The sequence below is a fragment of the Rhinolophus ferrumequinum genome, chromosome 17, assembly GCF_004115265.2.
Source record: "Rhinolophus ferrumequinum isolate MPI-CBG mRhiFer1 chromosome 17, mRhiFer1_v1.p, whole genome shotgun sequence".
Taxonomy (NCBI): Eukaryota; Metazoa; Chordata; class Mammalia; order Chiroptera; family Rhinolophidae; genus Rhinolophus; species Rhinolophus ferrumequinum.
The window spans coordinates 4,442,750-4,466,026 of record NC_046300.1 but is presented as its reverse complement, the minus strand read 5'-3'; the positions used below and the strand labels follow the sequence as shown (position 1 = coordinate 4,466,026).

The following is a 23,277-nucleotide window of genomic DNA, read 5'->3' as shown; positions in this document are numbered from 1 at the left end:
TTCAAAGTGCTGAAAAAATCCAACTATCAACTAAGAATTGTATATCCAGCAAAACTGTTCTTTAAAAGATGAATATGAAGGAGGTCTGACTTCTGGTTCTGGGTAAATGGAGTAGATGTTCATTTCCCTATTCTCCCCACTAAATACCATTGAAACTGTAGACGCTACATATAAAAGAAACATAAGAAGACCCTGAAAGGTGGGAGGAAGGCAGAGTAGTTGAAGACTGTGGGACCCTAGGAATGACCTGGTGGTGAGTTCCTTGGATTTTCTTGTTGCCCCACATGTCCCAGTCTTGGAACTGAAGAAGCTATCAACCCACAAATGCCAGTGGATGTAGACAAAAAAGTCCCAAGAAAAGCCTGCTATCTGTAGCTGAAGGAGCAAGTAGGAAAGGCACAGTCTAGCAATATAGAAAATTTTAGGCAGTAACCACTCCACACACCACAAGAAAACACCGTGTTCCCACCCATGCCTGCAAAGGCCAGGTGGGGAGCCTAGACTAGCACCCTAAAGAGGCCTTATTGAGGTGCCATGATACCCCTGCCAGGGTGGTGTCAGAGAAGGTCAGTTATGGAGCCAGGACTTTCATCATTGTCCTGAAGTAATGAGGCCCTCCCCATTGTGTTGTAAGTGGAGACGGTGTGGGGAGCTGGAACTTTCACCTCCATCCAGCAATAAGTAATGAAAGTCCCTTTGGAGGTATCAGTGGGGGTTGAGCAGGGAACCTGGACTTCTGTTTCCACCTATCAGTAATGAAATGCCTCCCTCGTCTCCACTGCCCATGTGGTGGTATAGAAAGTTCGCCAAAACAGGACGTTTAAGTGAGATCCAGTGTCTTGTAACATAATGAAAAAGTATCCGGGTTTCAATTGAATAATCATTTGTCATATCAAGAACCAGGAAGATACCAAACTAAATGAAAAAAAGACATTCAATAGATGCTAACACAAAGGTGACAGAAATATTAGAATTACCTGCTAAAGATTTTAAAGCAGCCATGATAAAAATACTTCAGTGAGCCATTATGAAGGTGCTTGAAAACAAAAAAAACAAAAAACAAACAAAAAATAGAAAGCTTCAGAAAAGAAATAGAAGATATAAATGAGAACTAAATGCAAATTTTATAACCGAAAAATAGAATAACCAAAGTGAAAGCGCTGTGAATGGGCTCAACAGCTGAATTGAAGAGACGGGGGTGGGGTGGGGTGCGGGAAATCAGGGAACTGGAAACTAGAACAATAGGAATTACCCAAACTGAACAACAGAGAGAAAATAGAAAATAAAGAATGAATAAACAGAGCCTCAGGGACCTTTGTGACTATGACAAAAGGTCATCTAACATTTGTGTCATGGATGTCCCAGAGCAGAGGAGGAGGGTGGGGCTGAGAGAGAACTCAAAGAAATAATGGCTGAAAACTCCCGAAATTTAGGAATAGACTTAAACCTATAGATTTCAAAGGCTATGAACCCCAAACAGGATCATCCCAAAGAAATCCATACCAAGAATATTACAATTAAACTTCTGGAAACTAAAGACAAAGGAAAGTCTTGAAAGAAGCCAGAGAAAAAACCCGCTGTGAACGATAGTGGCTTTCTCATCAGAGACCCTAATGAAGACCAGAAGTGGCATGATATTTTGTTAAGTGTTGAAGGAAAAATGCCAATCCACAATTCTTTAGTGAAATGTCTTTTAGGAGTAAGAGGAAATCAAGACATTCTCAAAAGAACACAGAGAATTTGTCACTAACAGATCTATGCAAAAGAAATAGCTAAAGGAAGTTCCCTAAACTGAGAGGAAATGATTAACGAAGGGACTTTAAACATCATGATGTAAGCAAGAACCCAGTAAGAAGAAATATGGATATATTCTATAGGCTTTCCTTCCTCTATCGAACTTTCTAAATTTTGTTTGATGGTCGAAGCATCAAACATTATAAGTTATAATATTGCCTGATATGTTTCTAAGTGTATTTAGAGGAAGTATTTAGAGGAAGTATTTAATACAATTATATTATAAACAGGAGAGGCTAAGGGATGTAAAGGGAGGTACATTTTTTATACTTCACTGGAACTGGTAAAGTAACATCAGTAATGAGGTTTTATACATTGTCATGGATCTACACACACACACACGTGTATACATATATAACATATATAAATGTATATAACTGATAAGATATAAACTGATACATACAAAACTGATACAGATATGTAACTGATACAGATATATAAACTGTAGTAAGATACATGTTACATATTAATGTACACTCTAAAGTACTAAAGGTAAATAAATGAATTTCCTTTAAAAAATGTTGGACAGTGAAGAAGGCTGCTAGGAAGCACATGGATTCACTTGCCATGGTGGTGCTGCGGGGGCCTTCACTGCTTCACTGAATTCTTGGTGCTGATCGTGCTTTTAGAGAATAATTAACTCACCCAGTAGATTCTGATGTAGTGCCTGTCAGATGGCAGATATTCTGGGGACGAAAGCTGTGCTGTTAGTCACCATTGTCACGTGTACCTTTTCTCATTTATAGCTTGCCTGTTTATAATCAATAAAACATTATTAGTGTAACATTGAACATTAAAGTCATGGAAATATGGTGGCCCTGCCATGGAATGAAGACTAGCCAGGGGCTCAGTCTGTGACCGTTTTTAAGGACCTGGAAATGCTTAGAAAACACAAACTTCTGCCCACATGGTTGGTATTTGCAAGTCAGTGTATTAGCCAGGCTTGGAGAAAACACGGTTCCCCGAACTAATGCCACTTATGGCTGGGCCTTTGACAATCGGTAGTTGACAAGAAAAAAAGGGGAACTAAGATAGGAGGTATTATGGGACCTCTGTTGTTTTCAGTAAACCACAAGCAGGCGGCTATATGGTTAGCTGACTTTTTGCATAACAAAGGAAAAGCCACGAATCCTACTAGTTTCCTCAGGCTTCCCAGGTGTGGTTCTGGTTTGTGGGAGCTTGTCTGGACCTGGTAGATGCTCTTTGCATGATGCTGAGACTCTAATTCTGGTAACTAAAGCTTCTGGGTGTTCATTTCCATTGTACTTTTATCCAAAGCTCTACCTAGTAAAAACAGTCTTACCCCTTGGCTGGTTTCTGACTCCAGCCTCTTTTCCTGTACTCCTGGTCTCTAAACTGGGAGCAGTGGACTCGGGAGCCAGGCTGCCTGTAAGTCCACGCTCTGCCACTTGCTTAACCTGCCTCAGAAGATGTTATGGAGATGACGCGAGTTGTTATAATATTTGCAAAGTACTTAGAACCATGCTTGTCTCATAGTGAGCCCTATATAAATCATTTTGAACAGATAAACTACATTCTATGTTTTCATTATGGTGGTGTTTACATTTGCCAAAACTCATCAGAAATGTGCATTTAAGACGGTTAAAAAATTTACTGTATGTAAATTATACCAATAAATCTGACCTAAAATTATTTTGAGATAAAAAGCAACTTCAGTCAGTCAGCGAAGGGTTTATTAGGTCTCGCACAGTAGGATTGTAGAGACATAATTCAGAGAGGCTCGCCTGTGTAGTTGAGCAAGCCGATTTCGATCGGCTAAATACAGGGTAAATTTGCATGTCAGCGTGGGGCGGTGATGTAGGAGACACCACCAAGCAACTTATTCGTCATCCCATGAGAAATGAGAAATGCTGTAGGGATGTAGAGGTGGGATTGGGTACGGGGTCATGAAGGTTTCACCAAGGAGGGGACCTTGAGCCGGACCTTAGAAGATGGATAGGATGTAGAAAGGTGGGCATTCGGGACGGGGCGGGGGGACATGGGTGCAGGTGCAAGGCCCAGGGGCAGAAACGCCACGAGCGAGCTGGTTGGACTGAAATGGACTCTGTCCCACTGTGTGAGGGGCACCTGTGTTCTCTGGACTAACGAGTTCTCTCCCCCACAGAAAGGCCCCCCTTCTGGAAAGGACCGGGTGAAGAAAGGTGGCTCCTACATGTGCCATAAGGTAAGTCAAGTCATTAAACTCTTGTATTGGTGTTGTAACAGCAGGTTTAAGATCCGCGGTAAACAGTCGCCCGCAGATGTCCCCCCCCCCCCGCCACTTCCGCTAATACATACCTGTCCCCAGTGAAGCCAGAAGGAAAGTAGGCTCATCATCTCAAGTTTGGGCACAGGTGCGGGGAAATGTGGTACAGGAAGCAGAGGTTGCGAGTGACCTGTTGGCAACCGAATTCCAAGATGTCTGTTGCATCTTGACCGTTTGAGAGACACCTGTCCATGAACCAGGTCTATGTACCTTTTCCAGCATGAAAGTCTGGAGTAATGCCCTTGTTTTATTTGAGACCCCTGTAAATTTCTGGATTTTCCTTTGAGATTTAGGTGAGAGTTATAAGTGGAGGGTGGATTGTGTGGAATGGAAACATTCCAGGTGTCCTAGGCATAGAGTGCTTTGAAATAGGCATCAACCTCAGAGAGAGTTTCTGCTCTTTGGGCTGAGATTTCAGTGTCAGAGCTGCCTGTTCTTGGTTAGTCGAAGTGACTCGGTGTTTCATGAGTAACCATTTTAAGGAGTTTGGAAATCAAATGCCACTTCTCTCCCTTTTTTCCTTTAAGTCATATATTTTTAGTGTCTTCAGCACTTCAGCTTCTGTCTTTCTATTCCTGTGCAAAGATGGCATTTTGCAAATTGTTATTACAAGACACTTCCCAAGGTAATTGAGTCAGTCCAGGCAATTAGAGACTTACAACCACCTATAATGTCTCCAAATTGAGTTACTAATTTGATATTGGCGGCTTTGTTAAACTTTGCCTTAAAACAGTAGTGCTCAGACTTGATTGCACATTAGTCATCTGGGATCTATAAAAATACGGATGCCTGTTTCCTCTCTTGTTTCATTCTGATTTGATTTTTCTGGAATGTGACCTGGGCATCAGGAAATTAAAACTCTCAAGGTGATGATAACACACAGCAAAGTTTGGGAACCACTGGTCTAAAGAGGACCTCTGTAGATTATGTATATATGTGAGTTTGGAGGTGTGTGTTTCTTTTGCATTTCTTAGAATTTTTAATCCAGTTATTTGGGTGGAAGTTCATAAAGTTGAGTTCACTATATGCTTTACACCTACATTTGTAACAAGATATGGACAAATTTATCTTTAAAATTCTAATTTTAAGTTAAAAGCCTTGTCCCAGTACTTTTAAATGTTCATATATACACATCAGTCTTTAGTCCCAGATTTTTTTCTCTAATTCAAACTGTTACTACAAGAGTATCTGAATCCTCTTGCTGGGGAGCTAGACTTCCATGAAAAACATGTGAATTTCTCTTTGCACAATAGTATCTCAAAATCCTCATTTCCACCAGTTATGTCTCTGACCTATGGCACTTTTCTTAATTGGGATTCCATTTACTATGTAAGAATTGAGGACCAGAAGATTTTTCCTCAAGAAACAATGGAGAAAAATGAAGTGTGTACGAAACATTTTAAGCATGAACACTAAAATATGCCAATGCCATGCATATGAATGTGTCTGGTTTAACATTTCTTGTTTATTTGCTTATTTTAAGTCTGTATTTTTATAGGCTTCCTAGTTTATTCTTTTAAAATATGTTTTAACTTAATATTTGTTTTTAATAATACATTTACATGGTACAGTTGGTTTTTGTATATTTATCTTATGTCCTGAAGCTTTGTTAAACTCATCTATGAGTAACGTTTCTGTAGTTTCTATTGGATTTTTTACATAGGTGGTGAATATAGACAATTTTACTTTTTACTTTTTAATCTGGATGCCTTTTATTATTTTTTCTTGCTGTATTGCTTTATATAGAATCTCGAATATAGTGTTGAATAGGAGTGTGGAGGACAGACATTCTTAACTCATTTTTGAGATAAGAATCTTAGGGGATAAACAGTCAACTTTTCAAAATTAAATTTGATATTAGCTGCAGTGTTTTCAAAGATGGCCTTTATCAGCCTGGGGAAGTTTCCTTCTGTTCCTAGTTTTTTGAGAGTGTTTACCTGAAAGGGATATGGATGTTGCCCGATGCTTTTTCTGTAGCTCTTGAGATGTTTATGTGGGTTTTTTTTTCAGACTGTTAATATAGTGAATTACATTCATTGATTTTAAATTTTCAAATGTTAAACCATCCTTGCCGTTCTGGTTTACATTCACTTAGTTATGAGGTATTATCCTTTTTATATATTTTGGATTTGATGTTGAACATTTTTGTATTTATGTTCATGATGGGTATTGGTCAGTTTTCTTCTCTGGTTTTGGTATCAATGTATTGCTGGCTTCATAGATTGAATTGGAAAATATTCCCTCCTCTTAAATTTTCTAGACAAGTTCATGTCTAGAACTAGCTAATAGAACTAGCTATTTCTTCCTTAAATATTATAGAATTCTGCTAAGGAGACCATTTGGGCCTAGAGTTTAACCATAATTTTAATTTAGTAAATAACTGCAGAGTTATTCAGATTATCTGTTTTTTCTTGATTAATATCTATGAGCTTGTGTCTTTCAAGGAATTTGTCCATTTCATCTGAGTTATTGAATTTATTGGCATAATCTGCCTTTTCATTGGCTGTTTAGGCCATTTACATTTAATATGATTTATATGATTGGGTTTAAATTTGCCATTTTGATCTTTGTTTTTCTTTTTGTCTCATCTGTTTTTTGTTTCTTTTTCTCTTCCCCCCTCTCTCTCTTTTTTGACTTCTTTTAGATTAAATATTTATTTTTCATTTTTTTATTTCATCACTCTACTTCTCTCCTTTGGCTTATTAGCTATAGCTCTTTGTTTTAAAATTTTAAGGATTGATTTAGAGTTTATGGTATGTATATTTAACTATTTTTAGTCTACCTGAAGGGTAAGTTTTAATTTAGTCAGACTCAGAAGGATGAAGAGAATATTCCAGAACAGAGAATACCAGGAAAACAGCACAGTGTTGGCTGTGAATTACTTTCAGAGCACTTCTCCTTTCCAGTAGATTAAAAGTGGCAGCTATAACTAAATTGTTAAGGTGTGGACTCTGGAATTAGATCTAGGTTGCAGTTCTGTAGCTGCTCCTTGCTAGTCGGTGACCTTGGGTGCTTAATCTTTCTAAGCCTCGGTTTCCACATTTGTAAAATGACCTCATAGTTGCACCTACTGTCAGGTTCCCATGAGGAAGGAGTGGACCAGGTATATGAGCACTTGGTACAGTGCCTCGCTCATGATAAAAGTTGCTGTTAGCACCATCTTTCTTAACCATCATCTTTCCTGTAATTAGATTGCTCTTCTCCCTACTTCCCTTTTGAACAAGGATGTAGCTAATGAACTCCTAACTAGATAGGCAGAGTCCTGGTAATTCTTAAGGCGCAGGTGAAAATCAAAACAAAGAAAGAATAATGTTGTAATTCATTTTGAAAAAATTCACTTTGCTTAGAAAGTGACTTACTTTTGATCATAGGCCAGGGCCAGTTTGCATGACTAAGATAATCTCTGATGATTATTCATAACTTTTTGAAAGTCCATCCAAAGTACAGTTTCAACAAGGAGATGAGGTCACAGAAAGAAAAACTGTGAGGCAACATGGGTTCAGGTTAAGGGTACGGACTGGCACGGCTGTAAGGCTGGGTCTACCAGTTGTCAGCCAGGTGACACACTGTTAGCATCCCTGTGCCTCAGTTTGTCCTCCTATGTACAAGTCAGATGCCAATAATACCGACCCGTAGGACTACTGGGCGGGCGAAGTGAGTTCATATATGTGAAGTTCTTAGGATAGTTCACATAGTAAGTACTCGAGAAATATTAGTTGTTGTCCTTGACTGTTGTTAAATGAATCCCTGTGAGGTCTTTAGCTCAACCCACAACACTGAGGAAATCCTCACCCTCCCACCATTTTACAGCAAGATTACCAGCAACAGGAGTTGATCTAATGTCAGTGTATGGGAAATCAAGAGACCTAGGTTCAGCGGTGTGATTTTTTAATAACGATTTTGTTTAAAATGAGCTACAATTGCCTTAAAGCTTTCCTTTATCCCTAAAAGTCTTCCTCTCATAAAAACCACGTTGCTGTCCCACTTGACTTCAAAGCCCCAAGGCTGGTAGGTCATTATCTTAAGTGGATTGTTCTTGAGTCCAGGATCACATTCTTAGCACAGATACTGAGATCAATTTCATACGGTAATTAGCCATTTTGATGAAATAGGGCTAAGCAGGTCCTTCCCACTGCCTCTGTTCTTAATTAATAAAATGACCCATATTTCAGCCACTCTGAGATCTAACATCATTAATAACCATTGCTGGTGCTAAAAGTAGAGTTGGAAAAAAAGAGCAATGAGGACATTTAAAATCAGGCCATTTTCCTCTTTAATTATGTATTCCATTAGTTACCCATTATTGGAATTTAAAATGAACTACTTCTTGGTTAATATTTGCTGAGTGAATGAGTACGTGTGAAGTGGAATGATGATGTGAACTGACTGGTTTCTCATATGATGGTCGTGACCTCTTACACCAACTTGTAGTGAGACTTTCTTTTAGGGTTTAGTTCTTCACAGCCATTTAGGTTAAGATTTTAGGGACTGCTGTGATCTAATAAAGGACTAGCTCTTTGTGTTGTTACTGATTTTAAGCTTTTTGTTACACAAACAAAACATTTTCATTGCATTGAAAATTAGAAAATAAATAATAAGCATAAAAATGGAAACAAAATCATTTGTCCTCTTTCCTAAAGAAAACTGTTAATAGTATTCTACCAAACTTTTTGGTGCACTTTTTTTCCTTCCCCAAATGGAATTATTCTGTATGTACCAGGGGCTTCAAACACGGCAGCGGGAAACATCTTATACTGGATCTCCTGGCTCTCTTTTCTACCGTCTTATGTGACAGCCTCAGAACCCTTCTGAACAGTGCATCGGAGTTGTTACAGCCTGTGTTTTGTACACGTGAACAGCATCTTATTTTAAAAGTTTGTTATGTGATTTGAGAGATGAGTTCCATAGAGAAATATGCCTCACAGGGGCTGAGGTCTCACGAAGACCTCAGCCCCGTGCCTTACCAGCAGGGGTGTCCCCCAACTTCCCACTTGTATAGCAATTAAGTTTCGCGTTTGCGTAGTAAGTGTAGACCCACGTTCAGCTGCTGGCAAGCGTATCATCTTTGCAAAACGAGATGGCGAAGACCTGCGGAGAAGCTGGCTCGCGCTTCTGTTTCAGTGAGGAAGCAGGTTAACCTGCAGAGGTCAGAGAAGACAGGCCGAGTTCCTTTCTGTACTGGAGTGTCATGTTCATCAGAAAGTAACGGCTCCAGTGCCTCCACGTGTCTAGTGCTTTACTTTTTTATGTAAAGATAAGATGGAGCAGTTAACATTCCATTAAGAGCCCCATTTTATCAATTAGGGAACAGATTCAGGAAGGCTTTCCCGAAGATTAAATAGCTAATGAATCTTAGATTTTGCCTGGTGAGTAAATTAGCAAAATGTTTGTCACGATTTCCATTTGTATCAAGCCCCAATTCCTCTTTCCACTGAGACAACCGCCTGTAATTTGACGGCCTCGTTTTTTTATCCACCCGCGTTTCCTGCATTTTATCATTTATCAGCTTTCTGCCAGCCATTGCTTTTGCCTGGAATTCTCATTGTCCAAACCTTTGGGCAACTCAGCTTGCGTGGTGCCCCCACCGAGAGGCCTTCCCAGGCCACTTTATCTCAAGTCCCCACCTAGTCACGCCTGCCCTCTCTCTCTGTTTTACTTTCTTCCAAGCTGACCACTCCCGGAAACAGCCTGTAATTTACAGGGTGATTTATTGTCTGGCTGCTTCTGGAAGCTTCCTGATTACAGATGCATCATCTGTCTTGTTCGCATGGTATCCTTCGTGTGCAGAACGGCGTGGAGCATGTTGTAAACTCTCAAAGTCAATGAAGAAGTAAAGCACGCTCTGACGTGATCAGGCAGGGCCTTGATATCTTCTTAACTTGCCTGAGTTGTTCCATGTTCATGCCTCTGATATCATTGTTTTCTCCACTAAGGGTACTGTCTTTTCTCCTTTCTAAATCCTGTAAATCAGTGCTACTGAAATTGTGTCGCATGGGCACAGTGGCGGCAGCACCTAGAAGCTTGTTAGAAACGCCAATTTTGGACCCCACACTCGACTTCCTGAATCAGAATCTCTGGGTGGTGGTTCAGGAATAGGTATTGAAACACGCTGTCCTGGCTGTTACTATGTTTGCTAAAATCAGGAGACCACTGCCGCCCAGAGTCGTGTAAATCCCGCTCGGCCAAGTACTGCCTTCCAAAAGTCTTGTAATTCTACAAGGGACGTCCCTTCACATGAATTAATAATAACCTCAGAACCTTCTGGCCCTGGAGTGTTCTGGTGCCGTTTGATGTGTAATCGTGTGCATGGCGGGCAACCAGGAAACGCTTGGTCGTTTCTTGCCAGGTGTGGTGCAGTTAGTTATGGAACAAGAATGTCCCCTCTGGCTGCCTGCCTCCCCCAGGACTTGGGAGCATGGGGCCCAGGACTACCCACCCCCCCAGCTTGATTCTAGAAGTCCCAAAGCCGTGTCGCCTCACAGCAGCCCAGGGGTGGGGGCCGAGGCTCCTGCTGCGTGGTCACCTCTCGTCCTTTTAGAGCTTCCATCACATGCCAGTCCCAGATTGTAGCCGATGCCATCCGTTTTTTTCATTCTCTCAGGCGTGGTTTTTATTCATCTTCCCTTCGCCTGCCGGATATTGGTAATATGTTAGGTTTCTCAGCGGCCCCAGGGAAAATGAGAAAATTGTTGCTATTGTTTCACCATCTACAGAAGGTAAAGTACTGTCTTTCTTTTTATGGTGGAAGTGCCCCGGGAAACTCCTGTGTCAGCTTTAGATAGGTTCTATGAAGATTGGAAACATTCAACTTTTGGAAAAGAAAGGAGGGTAATAAGAATTAAGAAAACAGACTGCCTCTTTTGTGCTGACCTATTCTCCCCCCACAAAGGGTCTCTCCTTCATGAGTCCCTAAGCTATTATTCCCCATGATGATTTGTGCAGCTTCTTTAACCAGCCGGCGGGGACTGGAGTTCCCCTGGGCCAACCCAGGGTTGGTACACATGGTACACAGGACAAGTAGTTTCTTGTCATTCTCTGTTACTTTGAAGAGCAATCCTAGGACCTAAGAGTTCTGCACATGGTTATTTTTGAAATACGGCAACTTTCGAAATATTCAAATCAAGTAATCTGTGGTTATTCACTGAGAACCTACTGGGTGGCCGGGGCCATGTTAGCCTTTCTTCCTTGTGCAGGTCTGTGTGTGCCTGCAGGATGGATGTCTGGGGGTGGGGACGAGCGTGGCCTGCGATACCTTACATCTAGCACACAGTCTCGTCAGGGAGGCCAGCGCACAGTGAGACCTGGGTTTGAGTCCACTTTCTGTCACAACTCTGTCATCTCGGTGACGTATTTAAGTTCTCGGGCTGTTAAAATCATGTGAACTCTCAGATAAACGTGCTACCTGGCACAATGCCTGGCCTGTGCCAGGCGCTCGATGTCCATGGGCATTTGTGCGCTTGGACTCTGCTCCTGCAAAAGAAACAGACGCTAAACAACCCCGCACGCCAATGTGTAGCTTTATGAGTAATGATTTAAACTCCCAAAGCACCGTATTGAAAAAAACGTGTTCCACAACCCTTCCTCCTCTGGACATTTCTAGGCCTGTGGCTCAGTGGTTGCCACTTTGCCAGGTGTGAAATCGGGTCTTAATGTTGCTCTGAGTTAATATTTTTCTCAGTCGCCATTAAGCTTTATCACTTGGTTTAATGTCAAATACTATTCTAAATGTAAAATAACTTTTTGAATTATAACAGTAGTCTATGTGAGGAAAGAGTGAAGATAGTGAATGTACCATGTTTCCCTGAAAATAAGACCTAGCCAGATAATCAGCTGTAATGTGTCTTTTGGAGCAGAAATTAATATAAGACCTGGTATTATATTATACTATTATATTATACCTGGTCTTATAGTAAAATAAGACCGGGTCTTATATTAATTTTTGCTCCAAAAATGCATTAGAGCTGATTGTCCGGCTAGGTCTTATTTTTGGGGAAACACAGTATATAATGGAGTTACCTTGAGGAAGTGGCTAAAATGATTAACATCACGAGGGTTGAGGCATGAGGATCGACTCCATTCTAGTTCTAACTCTCCTGGGAACTTAAACTTTTTTGCACTTTCCATTCCTGTGTCAATGCCTGGATATACACGTGGGCCTCCAGATAGCCTCTGGTTACCCTCTGAAGGACTCACCTACACACTCACCTGGCAGCCACTGTCCCGACCACCGGGCTGGCCAGACCTCCCAGCACCCGTCTCCCGGACCACTTGGCATCCATCATCCAGACTGACACCATCCTGGACCAATCCTAGTGCTAAGGATGCAGGGCTGATACTTCTCAAGGATGTACTTTTGACTCCAAGCCCTTGAGTTTCTTTTTCTTCTTTGGAACACTTCTGGGGCGTTGCCTAGCTGTGTTCCCAGTTTGCCAACTCCAAGACCCTTGAATCTATTTCTAACAAAACCTCCAGACATTTTTTGAGCTCGTTCATCATAGACTCTGTGTTGGAAATTTGAAACTCGACTGCCCGAGGGTCACTACTGTTTGTATCGGGGTGCCATTTCGAATCTTCCAGTCTTTTTTCTTCAGCACATGTAATTATGTACCTCATCTAGTTTTGTATTCTGACTTTTTTATTTAACGTTGTATCATGAGAATATTCCGTGTCTTTAAGTATTACATAAAAACATGATTTTTAATGGCTGCTTACTAGTGTAAGTAACATGGATGTGTCGTAAGTTGTGTGACCGTGGCTTGGTAATTTCTTACCGTGCGAAGCCGTGCTGACACACCTCTGTGTTGTGCCGCCTGCCCCTTGAAGACACGGGTGCCGTCAGGAGCGGGTTTGGGAGGGGGCTGTGTCGGGGCGCCCGGCAGCACGCGGAGCGCTCACCTCCTCCCCTCTCTGCACAGTCCTACTGCTACAGGTATCGCTGCGCCGCCCGCAGCCAGAACACGCCCGACAGCTCCGCCTCCAACCTGGGCTTCCGCTGCGCCGCCGACCGCCCGCCCAGCACCGGCTAAGCGCCCAGAAGGAGCAGAGGAGGGCGCGTGTGACGCGCGCTGGGCTTCCCTCGGGACGGCGAGGCCACGGAGTCCCCGCCCCAAGGTGGGTTCGTACCCGCCCAGTGGCCAGAGGAACCCCCTGGGGAGACCAGGTCGCCCACGTGCGTTCGCGCTTTCTCGGGGGTGCCTTTCCCGAGCTCATCGCCATGTTTCACTTTGCAGAGCCTTTTCCAAGAGCACTGGGTGGGGGGACCCGGAGCTGGGCTTCAGGAGGCCTGCGTTCTCCCCCAGCTCTGCCCCCGGGGTGACACCTCAGGGTCTCCCACGGACCCCCTCTATCCAGGACCGCGGAGGCTCTCTGCACCTCACAAATTCTATGGCTAGCTCAGATTCTAGTGTGATTTCATAGTGAGAATTTATGACAGATTATTTTTGAGCTATTTTTTTCCATGTGTGAACCTGGGTGATTCTAATCATGTAAAGAGTTCTCCGATGTGTTATTTCCAGAAAAGGATGGGAGTGGCGGTGACGACGCTTTATATTCATACTGCACTTTGTTTTGTCAAGGACATGAGTGTCTGTTACATTGTTGTGATGAATCCCACGTGGGCCAGTGACGGGTGCGCTCACGTTCCGCTCTCTGAACACACAGGGGTGTCTGTGGGGTGCCTCGGCTGCGCTTTATCTTTTACTATTAAGTGCCTTTGGTTCAGGGGGCAGTTATAAGCTGTATTTCCCTCTCTGCCCTAAGCCTTCGGTGGATGTGAAATGTGTGGTACGTGGAACAATCAGATGTAGGAGAGAAGGAACAAGAACCTTGAATGAAGTACACGCAGGGTATCCAGTGTTTTGTAACAGGGATGTAGGAAACCGAGTTGGCATGGGATAGCGGACGCTTTGAATCATGCACTGTGTCGAATAAACTGGTACCTGCTAAATCATCCTTCACGCTCATTGGTCCCTTTTGTGTTTTCCTCATTGTGTTTTCTTTTAAAGAAATGACTTTGTGATAAGTGTGTGTTTTGTTTGCTAGAAAACTTTCGTGTCCATTAGCGACTTGATAACTTTGACACGTGAGCAGTCGGTGGCAATTTTTATTCCCAAGAGCAAGGCTGTTCTCCAGGGAACTTACTCTGAACTTGCTGCTTCATGCCTGAGTAGAGGAGGCAACATCAAGGGTGTTGCCTGGGTGGGGGGGTGGGTGACCCTGTGACATCCGACAGCTGCTTCACATGCCAGGAAAGCCCCTTGGTTTAGAGTGATGGCTTTTCACCAGAGGTCCCTGTCATCAGGACTCCATCCTGACCCCCAGCCCTGGAAGACCCCTGAGACATTTCTAGCCCGTCATCTGAAAGAAATGGCTGGTCTTTATGTTTGTTGTTCAGAAAGTAACTAAAATAATGTTCATAAGTGTTCAACTGACACTTGATTGCCAGTTTATGTATAGCCTCCTGACATCAAAACATTTGTTGTGAAAAATAGTTCTGTTGCCAGGGTGTTGAGGCATTTATTAATGTCAGTTGGTGGATGTGAAATGTCTCACTATGAACTTTCACCAATTGATTAATTCCAAGCAAAACAAGCAAAAATTTGCTTAATTGAAAAAGCTAATGTAGAATATAAGGTACGTATCTTATCCTTAAAGTTACCAGTACTCAGTAGAATTTTTGTTTTTACTTGTTACCTCCCACCTGCTTATGTTTTTTTACATGGTTATATTTTTACTGTGTATATTTTGGATTCTTCTCTTGTTAATTAATGTTACACAGCATAAATATTTTTGGTGTGTTTTGGCTTTGTCTTTAGAATTGCATTTTTAGCAGCAGCATAATATTAGAAAGCATTTTAAACAAAACAAGCCCTTCATTTCAGAACCACATTTCTATATGACCAACTAACGAGTGCGCCAAACTACAGACAGCTGTGACTACTACGCTGTATAACATTGCATATCGACATATGAACAGGCCAACAAGATGACAGTATGATATTTCAGCTTTAATGCCATCTATGCATTCCTGAAGAACCTCATCTCCTGCAAAACTGCATGCAAAAAGTAGGGGACGTACGGGAAACATAGGGCTAGAGGCAGACCACTCAAAGCTGAAGGAACTTTGTAAGTAGAGCACTGACAAAATAACAGCTCTCCTAATAAAACCAGTCGCTCAGTTAAATCTCCAGGGGCGTCTGTAGCCAGATCACAGCCTTGCCGCCTTCAGCTGGGCCCCTTGAAGGCGTTTGCTTTTGATGGAGACGACCTGCATCAAAAGTCAAAATCTCATCCATGTGTAGACTTCTTCCTCAGTCATTTTTTTAAAGGGGTGTGGGCCGTGTCTTTGCAGCATCTTTATCTGCACGCTCAGCTTTTGTTTGTTTTGCAAGGAGCACTTTTGTTGGATCTGTGCTTCTAACTCTTTATTTCCTGCTTCACTGAAGCATGGAAGGAATTTGAGGTTTGTTCTCAAATCTGCCTTGGTCCCGAATCCTGGACAATCTTAATTTATCATCAGGGGTGTACATGATGAGCTGAGTGGGAAGCAAGTCATACCTTCTTTCACAAAACCTTGCAAACATGATTAGAAAGAGGTAGGGAACAAGGTCTGATGGTGGTGGTACCATGACCCAGAGTCACTTTTCCTTGTTGGAAAACGTCAAATTACATTGATGCCTCAAATTTTGTGTGGTTCAGCCTACAGCTCAAAGTGGAATACAGATCTGCATCAATTTAGACATTTTTTCTTTGTCTTCCTCCTCTCCCCTCCCTGATTTTTTTTTTTTTTTTTGACAAGGCATCAGTGTTGTCCATTTGACCATTCAGGAAAATAAGAAATGGAAGGTGCTGTTCAGTAAGTGTTTATTTGGGCTGGTGTATGATGGAGTAGTGACTCCAAACTAGTGTTTTGGTAAATTCTATTTTCCACAGACTGTCTTTACTGAGAATTCTGTTGTCGACAGAAAATAAGGCAATGGACCTCTCTTCCACTAGAACCTCAGAATTCTAGTCCTCTTGCTAATCACCTTGTGAAAACAGATCATGTTTTCAAGCTACACGCAGAATTGTTGCCAGTGGTAAAATCCACAGCTGAGTTAATGAAAGGAGTATTTTGATAGAAAAACGTGGAAATATGGTGTTGTCTGTTCTGAAACTTCAGGTAGTTCACACAAGAGGCTAGTGCGGGATTTCTTTTTGTCTTTATAAAATGATATTTTGCATGCACTTCTTCCTTCCTTCCAACAAGCACTAACCTTCCCTGCGGCACTACTTCTCTTAGGAAGTTAACCTGCCGGCTGCTGTTTGGAGGGGCCAGTGGTACAGAGCCTGGCTCACGCAGTCTGAGGGTGAGTGATGTCCGTTTTGAAGGGGTTGCAGCCACTCTGCTCGCGCCCACTGCTGCCACACAAATGGGCCCAGAACTGCTCGTTCGTCCACTTTCCAAGAGCAGTTGTACACCCACATGTTCGTGTGAAGGCTTCTGAGCTCTTCGGGTTGGCAACCAATTCAGATGGAAAAATCCCAAACCCTGTGAAGACCTAATAAATTGCTTCTGCAGCCAGATCCAGCCTGTGGGGTGCCACTCTCAACCTAGATGATGAAAAGTCGACTCATTTCATGAAGCACAAAAATTCCATATATTTCTGTTGGAAAAATGACTAATCACGTAAGTAGTGTACCAGGTAGGAATCTCCACGTGTGAGGAAGGGCAGTGGCTGGCCCAAGAGCGCCATCTCACCTGGGCGCTGTCTCACCTGAGCGCCGTCTCACCTGAACGCCGTCTCACCTTGGCACCATCTCACCTGGGCGCCGTCTCACCTGGGCGCCATCTCACCTGGGCGCCGTCTCACCTGGGCGCCATCTCACCTGGGCGCCGTCTCACCTGAGCGCCATCTCACCTGGGCGCCATCTCACCTGGGCGCCATCTCACCTGAGCGCCGTCTCACCTGGGCGCCGCCACTCCATCCCCACCCCTTCCACCAGCAATGCTCACAGCCACTGGGAATCTCAGCAGTGCCACTGACGGCCCATTTTTATTAACTTAAATACTTACTGCTAAGTTTACAGACTGATACCAAAGAAGAGCAGAAATGTCAGTTTCTTGACTGTTGGTTTCATTGCATGTATTAAACTTATTCTCTGCAGTAGAAACTACTCCAGAGCAGGCCCTGTTTCCATAGGTTTGCCAGAATCCGTCGTGCTATTAGGGAAAGTTGGCCTCTGTTGTTTCAGATGCTTAAATCCCCATGGAAATGACAAACTCCAAGAGGCTGAGAGGAGCTGGGGCAGCTGCCAGAACCGACGTCCTCTGACTCTTGTGTTCGGACCATTAGAGCAGGAGTCTAATTAATTTTTTGATTAAGTGAAACCGTTACAGATAATATTCAGGTAGGTGGTAAAATGAGAAACGCTCCTTTCTGAAACTTGCCCTATTTTGGATTGGAAAATTCTGGGGAATAGCACCGAGGGATGGCATTTTTCAGCGTCAGCTCCGATTCTCATCTGCCCCCAAATGGTAACTGACCCCAGTCATCATTTTGAGAAGGCTGGTTGGGCCTTTGGAATTGGTTGCAGTTGTCAGGAAGGCCGGCCGTTCCGTTTCACAGTCATCGACGGTCGGGTATCATTGCGCTCCCGCCCCTGGGTCCTGGCCATGCTGGACAAACTCCTTGTTTTCTTTGCTGAGGAAATGGAAGACGGATCAGAGCTGCTCTTTCCAACATGTCAGTTGGGCACCTCCTCAGGGTAACGTGAGAAGCGCTGAATCAAGGCTGAGGGGAAAAGTGAAACCAGCTGGCAGACTGTCAGGGGAAAAGAGATAAGCTGCCTGGTCAGGTAGCGCTGATAAGAGGGTCACCTGCATTTAGTTTGGGGCTTGTGAGGAAGGGCCCTTTGTGGTTGATTTTTTGGAGTCCACAATTTTCCTCTGCTCCAGACACTTGCCAAATATAATTTTATTTATTTACTTTTAAATGACATGGAAGGGTGCCCCTATAATCTCTCCAGTTGTCGTTGGAATGACTTTGATATAGGACTCCCCCAAAATGACTTCACAATATGTAGTGTAAGGTTGCCCACTGTTGCAGCCTCTGCTGGAGGTGACATGGACCCTGCATGTCACCAACGTCTGCCCCCTCAGATGGTGGCTGTATGATAAAGCCCGTGACAGATGTCAAAGTGTTGCTTTCATGAAACAGCTCACTTTCTCTTGGTGGATTTTGTCTTCGTTTTGCTGTGAATCATGATTGTCCTACCTCCATTCTTAGGAAACTAGGACTCAGAGTGTTTGCAAGGTGCCCGGGTGACATGGCTGAATGAGGCAGAACCAGGACTCACCCTTCTTCTGACTTCTGTTCTCTCCACTGTACTGTTAAATCTGCAGTTTTATTGTGCCTTTGGGGTCGGGCGGGGGGGAGGCTGAAGAGGGGAGATTCCTGGGAGGTGGCCTCAAGGGAGAAAGACACAGAATGAGGGACAGGAATGGTTTAGTGATTATGAGCGTGGACACTGGAGCCAGACTGTCTAGGCTTCAGTTCTTGTCCTGCCACTTGCTAGTATTGTGACTTTGGACAAGTTCCTGAACCTATTCACATTTTGAAAATTAAGTGGAAATTCTTCTAGAAAAGGTAGACTCCAGGCAGGAGGGTTAAAATAGTATAAAGTGATCTGTGTGTAAACCTTTGACCTGCTTGACGTCCATTCCAAACTTTGAAGGTCAGTGCAATCATTATTCTCAATGTGGTAATGAAATGTCCAAGGTTAAGACTTGGTTGGTAACCTTTTCAAAAAGCGTGCTTTCATCACACCTTCCCCACCCCCAAGCCCCAGCATGTGCCACTTCTTTTTACAAAGTGATTATGGATTCATAAAGAAGTGATTTTTAAGTTTTGTTTAGAGGCGACGTGGGAGAAGCCTGGGTCTGTGGGAAACATTCTTCCTCAGGAAATAAGATCAAAAGGCGCATTATCGGCCCACTTGCCCCAGGCTCCAATCTATGTAAAGAATACAGCTGATAAAGATGACTGAGATCACGTGTGAAGAATGAAACACAAAAGTGTCCTGCGCCTCGCTTGTTAAATGGCCTTCTGGAAACGCACACAGGAGGCCTTGATAAGATGAAATCCCTGGTGTTTGTGAAACTCAGCTACAGCTTCTCACTGTCCACTCCTTCCCCTGCTGCTTGCTGGGCTCAGAGCTGACACTGTTTGCAAAGAGAGTTCCAGCTCGGCGTTTGCTTCTGTTCCAGGGTATTTGTAAATAGTCAGTTTGGTGGGGAGGTAATAAACCGCACGAGTGTGGGAACGATATTCACATTTGTCATTTTATATTTCTTAATGAGAGCCTTTGCTTCGGGACATATTAGGCCAGCCAGACGCTGAATCACATTGGTTACTGCTGTGGGCTCCTGGCTCTTCTGGACGGTCTCTTGGCATCAGCCCTTGTGGCTCCACATGTGGGAACGGTTTTTCTGTGAAGTGGCAACTCAGAACGCTTTTGTGTGTAACGTTCCCCCTCTAGTGGCCACATTGTTTTTGTATGAATAATACCTAGAGTTAGAGAACCTTCCAGTTCCGATCTCTACCTTTTTAAAGATGCAAATGGAGAATGTGATCTGTAGATGGGAGGAAAGGCTCTGGAATTCTTACACTGATTATCTTCTGAGTTTCTACTGCCTTCATTAATAATTCTTATTAATAATCATCAAGTGTTATTAGAAAAACCTTCATTTTTTTAAATTGTAAGAACAATAAAATGCATAAGGCAAAGCTAGAAACTCTAAAATATATGCGAAGCATCCTTAGCAGCCCTTTATTCTTTGAGGTCCGGTATTCTCCCAAATCTTTGCCAGCAGGTAACTAGCAGCAACTGTTAGTTGTATCTTCCCAGACTTCTTTTCTATGCATTTACAAACATATTATACATGTGTATATTGATATATATTGAATACAGATTATGTATAAATATGTACATACACACACAAATCACATACAATATATACAATTTACGTTTGGTTTGTATAAAGCAAAATGGAATCATACTATAAATACTCTTCATTTAATATATTTTGTACACCTCATGAAAGTACTATATAGGTCTAACTCCTTCTCAATAGCTGAATTAGCTATCTTACTAAAGCCGCTGGGCATTCAAAGTCACAGCACTCCCCAGTGGCCCCACTACAGCTGGCTGTCCCTTATCCTCACAGCAGCTTGCTGGTACCTTCCAGCAAGGAGCCTATACACTTATCTGGAGCCCTCAGTTTTGCAGCTGTGGTCCAGGAGACACCTCTAGATTGCCTGGTCTGGAGACCAGTGGGATTTATGATTGTGGTTCCACAGGACTGTGTGTATATGTATATATATACACACATACATACATACATATATATATTCATATATATATATATATATATACACACACAGTCCTGTGGGACCACTATACATATACAGTACTTGCATACTTTATTTTTTAAAAATTTTATTGGGGAATATTGGGGAATATCAGGGAACAGTGTGTTTTCTCCAGGGCCCATCAGCTCCAAGTCGTCGTCCTTCAATCTAGTTGTGGAGGGCGCAGCTCAGCTCCAAGTCCAGTCGCCATTTTCAATCTTTAGTTGCAGGGGCACAGCCCACCATCCCATATGGGAGTTGAACCGGCAACCTTGTTGTTGAGAGCTCACACTCTAACCAACTGAGCCACTGAGCCATCCTGCTGCCCCTATATTTGCATACTTTAAAAGCTGTTGCCTGAGGGTCTAGCTTTCAATCAGCCTGAAAATAGGGGCTGACTGAGGTCCCTCCCTTTGGGACACTGGCAGGGCTTGGCACATCATCAACTGGGACCTATTGAGAATAAATCAGGCTGCGTAGACAATAACAAAAGATGGAGGGACAACCAAGAGCTAGGGCAGAGTTGAACAAGAAGCTGTTCCTACACAAGGGCACTCCTACAAGACTGTGAGAGGTACTGTGTCACCTAATAGAAACAGAGAGTCAAGCAAAATGAGGAAAGAGAGGAATATGTTTCAAACGAAAGAACAGGATAAAACCTTAGGAAAATACCTTAATGAAACAGATGCGTAATTTACCTGATAAAAAGTTCATTGTCATAAAGAGGCTCACTGAACTCAGGAGGAACTGAACACAGTGAGAACTTCAACAAAGACGTAGAAAATACAAGAATGTATCAAACAGAAGACACAGAGCTGAAGAATACAGTAACTGAACTGAAGAATGCCTTAGGTTTTAACAGCAGAGTAGAGGAAGCAGAAGAAAGGAGCAGCGATCTCTAAGACAGGTCAGTAGAGGTCACCCAAACTGAGCAGCAAAAAGAACGAAGAATTTCGGAAAGTAAAGGTGGCCTGAGGAACCTATGGGACAACATCAAGAGGAGTAACCACCAGGTTATTTTCAGTTTTTATTGTTAAACAATGTTCCAGTAAACCTAGTTGTACCTACGTACCGTTCCCCGAAAATAAGAGCTAGCCGGACAATCATCTCTAATGCATCTTTTGGAGCAAACATTAATATAAGACCCAATCTTATAAGACCCAGTCTTATATCGTATTGTACCGTATCATATATCATATCATATTATATAAGATGTGGTCTTATAGTAAAATAAGACCGGGTCTTATATTAATATTTGCACCAAAAGACGCATGAGAGCTGATTGCATGAGAGCTGATTGTCCGGCTAGGTCTTACTTTCGGGGAAACATGGTACATCTTTGTCGGTTTGTGCAGACAGTTCTGCATCAGAAGTTCCCAGGAGCCTAACTCCTGTGTCAAAGCGTATGGTTATCTTAATTTGTGGTGGACGTTGACGGCCCTCCAGAACGGCTGTGCCATTTACATTCTCACACACGATCTGCAGCTTTTCAATGTTTTGTTTTTTCTCATCGTAAAACAAATCTGAGAACCACCAAGGTATCTCGGCATAGGGGAAATTCTGCCAGATTCAGGAATAGTTGTCATCGGAGGTGAATGAAATCAAACTCAGGTCGTCATCTGGCCTCAGCACTAGGACATTCTCAGCCTTCTGTGGCTGAAGTACAACCCTGAGACATGCTAATGGGCCCAGTCTTGCTTGCAAATGACTCAAGTCTGCAAAAGTAATTCACTGGTAACGAAATCAGTCTTTGGGAGTAAATTGTTTCCACTCCCACCCCTGCCCACAGCCCACAGTGACCTCTTAGCTGCCTGTCATGACCATGTTATTTTTCTCCCTGTGGTTTGGAGACCTGCCCCTTTTAGAGCCCCTTTTAGAGGTAATAATTCTGACCTTTCCTATGTATGGCTTTGTTTGGGTTGCTTCTGACCTCACGTACTTTTCCCTGAAAGTTAAAAAAAATCATTGAAGGTCAGGAAGTTTACGTGTTATCTGGCACCAGCTTCCTCTCCCCCAGCTCCCTTCGCCATCTGATGTCCTCAGAGCTGGTTCCTGGGCCCTGCCTGGTTTGTCGTGATAGAAATACTCGGGGGAGATTGTCAGAAGTGCTCTGTCCTCAGCCCTCCCCCCAGAAGACTGAGTGAGTAAGGCTAAAGTGAGGCACAGGATTAGATACTTTTCCAAGTCCCCATCCTCTTCCCCTGAGCACTGGGGACCCCAGCCCCTTGGGAGCTTGAGTTGCATTCTCTGTAAAGTGAGGGCTTGAATGCACTGAACTGTCCTGAAGGGAAAGGAGGAGAGGAGGGTTGTCAGGACAGTCGGGCCTGGAGGCGGGACAGCACAGTTGGCCCTGGGGCGACCAGCGCATTGCCCTGTGGCCCTGTTCCTGGAAGGAGATGCTGCTTCTGTGGCTCTATGTCTTGACTCCCTTCTGGAGTGACAAACCCAGCTGGGAAGAAGGCAAGACAAATGTGTGTGCCTCCGGTGACAGACCTGTTGTCGACCCCTCATTGCACAACCTTTAGGGACCCGTTCACTCTGAAATTCTGTGACTGTGGCCCTGGGTGAAGTGAACCCAACGGTGAAAGCAGCCGCATAAAGCTAAGGAGTAGCCTTTGCTTTGTGGGACCTTCAAACGCCGAGGGCAGAAAGCTGATGGAAGTACTGACACACCTGAGCAGTAGCTGGCATGTAGCGCAGGTGTTGGCTAAATGCCCCGAGCTTTGACATCTGTTGGGCCTGAGGCCTCAGTCAGCCGGCTGGCAGCTTCTCTGTGGGGTGTGGCCCCTGGTTACCCGTGGCCTGGGCTTCTGTGTTGGGCCCTGT

The 23,277-nt window shown here is 43.4% G+C and overlaps 1 protein-coding gene across 3 annotated transcripts in view; it reads left to right on the top strand.

The window, feature by feature from the left end:
- SUMF1 (sulfatase modifying factor 1) overlaps positions 1 to 23,277 on the top strand; it is a 103,878-nt gene that overhangs the window by 59,440 nt on the left and 21,161 nt on the right. For 2 of the 3 annotated variants that reach the window (XM_033132304.1, XM_033132305.1), the window contains exon 8: positions 3,920 to 3,979. In XM_033132304.1, coding sequence (XP_032988195.1) covers positions 3,920 to 3,979 — 60 coding nt within the window. Of the gene's footprint in view, positions 1 to 3,919; positions 3,980 to 12,975; positions 14,034 to 23,277 lie in introns of those variants that run through there. The other variant, XM_033132303.1, reaches the window with a different exon arrangement.